We start from the raw sequence: 3887 nt of genomic DNA on the forward strand, positions 1-3887 counted from the left end.
TGGTTAACATTACCATAGGGCCATATGCAGGAATAAGAAATAACTGGGATTTCTGTTCTTTAAAGAGCTAAAGAAATGTCCACAGGAGTGCCCAACATTTTAAAAACAACAAAAAAGAATAAATAGATGACAAAACTGCTAAAATAACTTCTGTAAGAACTGCAGAAATATAAGTTTCTATCCCTTGGACACATAAGATGACCATTTTTTCTTGTACTGACGACAAAGACATAGCCTTTATTTTGTACAAAAATTTAGAAAATATATATTTAAAAAGAATTTGCAATCAACTATTTAGACTTTTAAACTTGTAACCGCTGTTTTTGAAGTGGTTAGCTATAAAGCATTTTAAAATTAAGAAATAGTAGTTCAATGTCAAAAAAGTTTATAGAAACATGATATTTTTTCAAGTAAATCCCAACAGCTAAAGATAACTAAAATCATGCTACAACTCATTTCAGTTGTATTTCACTAGGACATCACTGAATAAGCTTTATGACGACTGCTTCTAGAAGTTTATTGAAATTATACATTCCCACATCAAAACTCAGACTGTTGAATCAGAGGAGAAAAATAAAAATTAACTGTGAAGGTGTCTAACACACAGTCATACAAATTCTTTTCAAAGCAGTCTTGTCCTCCAACAAAAAACAAAAACATGTTTCTGCAGCTCAGGACAGCCTTGGGACATCTCATCACAGTGATGAGCTGTGTGCCCGTGGGTCACACTGTGTTCCTACATGGTCCTTTAGTCTTCATCTTCATTTGTGCTGCAGAGAAAAAGCAACGGGTTTGGCTTTGAAGACACCTCCAAGAAACTTCCCTTCCCAGCAGCATCTTCTGAAAATCTGTCAGGTTTGGGTACAGGGTTTTCTGCTTGTTCCTGTGAAACGCAGCTCACAGTAGCCAATCCTCCAGGCTGCTCTGAAAGCCTCATTGCAGAGTGCATTTGCATTTCCAATTCCTCTATCAATTTCCCGGGAAGAGACACAGACTGCAAAGAAGCCTCTGCTGTTCCATCAGTAACCCCCAGCGCCGAGGTGTTTGTGCCCTGCCTCAGTCCATTACAGTCAATAAGTGGAGCTGTCCTCTCCTCCTCAAGTGTGCCTTGGAAGGAATTTATTTCCCCATCTTCACTGGTCGAGGACTCTTGCTCATCTGAATCAGAGCCTTCTGTCTCAGATGATGAAGTGCTGCTTGATTCTTCAGAGTCACTCGTCTCCGACTCCGAGGAAAGCAGCTGTTGCTTGGAAACTGTGCCAGCAGCTTTTAACGCGTTCTCTTCCTCCTGTACCAGCACTGCTGCTGCTTCCAGCTCCTCCAGTTCCAACCCCATGTGGGACTTGGTGAGCGTGGTTTTCTGCAAGGACTCAGAGAGTGCAGCCAACTTTTTTGACCTTTAACAAAAGAACAAGATGTATTACTGAACTTTACAAACAGAACTTTCCCGTTCGGTAACGAGAACACAAACCTTAAAACATTTCTACTATTTGCCTGCTGTGCAGAACAGCTTCTTCAGTCCTGATTGTAAAAGCAGATGCTACAGGAGGGGAAAATAATAAAAAGTACTCATAATTACGATTATTTGGGGTAACTTTGCCCACAAGGTTAGACAATATCCCACGGAAAGTCTTCGTGATACTTTCAGAAAAGATATGGCTGCTTTGGTGCTGCAGCAGTGCACAGGGAGGGAGAAGGCAGTTCAGAACAAACCTTTCCAGGACTGCTGTCTTTGGCAGCACATGTGGCTGGCTGCATTAAGTTTATATGCAGCAAAATCATTTTGGTTTACTACCCTTGTAGATGTGTCTGTTAAATGTGAATGAACCAGCAGGACTTGCTGATTGGGGCCATCTCAGTGATCCATTCTCCTCTCCCAGCCAGCCTGGTGCACCCATTATCACAGGAAATGCTCAGTACTCTGTAGATGTGCTTCACCTTTCACTTGGAATTCAGCTGAAATATAATTCAACGGGAATAACAGGAGCATTTAGATCAATGCCTCTAATAAAGCAGACACACCACATGGGCTTCCAACCCTTGGTGCAGCCCCATCCATTCCCTCGAGTGTTTGGAAGTCAGCACGTGCCTTCCCAGAAAAGGGCATCGTGGATTTATAAACAGAGGCCAAAAAGCAAGAGAGTGCCTTGAAATGGAGGGTGGTGAGGGCAGAGGGGAAAATGGGTATAAAATAACAAACATACATCCTGTTTCTTGTTGTAGAGTTTTGCCTCAGACTATCAATCAGCTTTTCACCACTTCCTGCAGCAGCAGGTCTGCAATAAATCCTGCAGTAACTGACTGGGTTTCATTTCCTCTGCCAAAGCTGCAAACCTGCAAGGCACGACACACTGACACTGGAGCAAGGAGCTGGGGATGTAATACATGACTCCTGCGAGGCAAAAGTTAAAGTGCTTGTTCTCTCAGTTGAATGATTTTAAAGATCTTTATATTCTATTTCCCAGGGGGCATAATTACTCAGTAGAAGCTTCCATCTTTTTTTTTCTCCTAAAGGAATTGTATTTATAAGGGGGGGAAGGGAAATTCGGTGCAGCTTCTTACACACTTTACAGACAGTGCAACATTTAAAAGCTGATCTTGGAACAGAACATAATAAACTTCCTTAGTTCAACCCACAGACTAAAAAAACTAAGTTTCCCAGAAGTGAAGCAACAGAAAACAATTTATATTTCTATGATTTTTAAATGTAAAGCTAAGAATTAAATATAACATCATCCTAGAAGTCTCTACTATAAAGTCAGGTACCAAATTTTAAAAATCTGCATACTTAACATTATTCTGATGTTTTCTTTTTGGCAATTTACATCCATTTCATTTTTGTCAAGATCTTGATTTTTTTTCTTGAAAAGTTGTGGAGGATTTGAGAAATTGCCAACCTAATTGGGAACAAAGAAAGCATTCTCCCTGCTTCATCATTAAAAAAAAAGGAAAAGAAGCCAAGTGATACACTGAGAGGTTCATGGAGCCTTCCAGGTAGGTGGGAGCACAACAACTGGCTTGCAGGGAAATCTGCTTCCTGAGCACATTGGTGAGAAGCTGATTTATACCCCGAGTCACCAGAGTTTATATCCCTTTCAGAAAGCATTTGGCTTTGCTTTTGAAACAGTCTCCTTCCTCCCCTCCAGCTCTATGTCTGTGTGTGTGCACGTGTCCCCTTCCCCTGTGAGAGCTGTCAGTAACATGAAGGTACAGCCCCTCTTCCTGTGCTATTCCCTGACTGTCCACAGCAATAGGAGCTCCCAGAGCTGGATGTGCCCTGGGACAGAGAACACTGTTTTGTCCCAGTTTTAAATGTGGCTCCCTTTAATTTCATTGACAGCCACGAACAACTAACTCACAACACACCCTCTGGCACAATTTGCTCTGGTGACACACCTACAGCTCCCACTGCCTCAGTCTCACCCACCTGTTCCACTGCTGCCATTACAGAGTGAAAATCAAATTTCAAAGTCCTGTTTCTCCTCAGATTTCTATCATGTCTGTCAATTTGTTTCCCAATTCTGTGTGTATTATTTGGCTTTTTCCTATTTCTGCTGTTCTGATTTTCCATGCATGTTTTTCCCTGCTTGATATTCTCAGTCCTTAAAATCCTCTCCTACTCTTTCACTATTCTCTTATAATGTAGTTTATAGATATAGAAACATATCCCATAACTGCATCAAGTATTAAGGAGGTGTATGACATCATGTGCTTTTTTGGCCTTAATAAATACTTTACTGGGCTCCAGATTACTTAATGCCAAATGTCAGGGAAAAAAACCACAGTGATATATTCATTTGGCTCAACACACATGATGTTACTAAATTTATTGTGGTCCTACTGACAGATAAAAGAATGGTCTCTCTTAAGCAATAAGCTGCTTTTTT

The 3887-nt window shown here is 40.9% G+C and overlaps 1 protein-coding gene across 3 annotated transcripts in view; it reads right to left on the reverse strand.

Annotated features, from left to right (window-relative positions):
* Positions 1-500: 500 nt before the first annotated feature.
* SHQ1 (SHQ1, H/ACA ribonucleoprotein assembly factor) overlaps positions 501-3887 on the reverse strand; it is a 44679-nt gene continuing 41292 nt past the window's right edge. For all 3 annotated transcript variants that reach the window (XM_017829899.1, XM_017829900.1, XM_017829901.1), the window contains exon 12: positions 501-1397. In XM_017829899.1, coding sequence (XP_017685388.1) covers positions 749-1397 — 649 coding nt within the window. In that variant the 3' untranslated portion in view covers positions 501-748. The remainder of the gene's footprint in view (positions 1398-3887) is intronic.

The sequence above is a fragment of the Lepidothrix coronata genome, unplaced genomic scaffold, assembly GCF_001604755.1.
Source record: "Lepidothrix coronata isolate B3197 unplaced genomic scaffold, Lepidothrix_coronata-1.0 Scaffold170, whole genome shotgun sequence".
Taxonomy (NCBI): domain Eukaryota; kingdom Metazoa; phylum Chordata; class Aves; order Passeriformes; family Pipridae; genus Lepidothrix; species Lepidothrix coronata.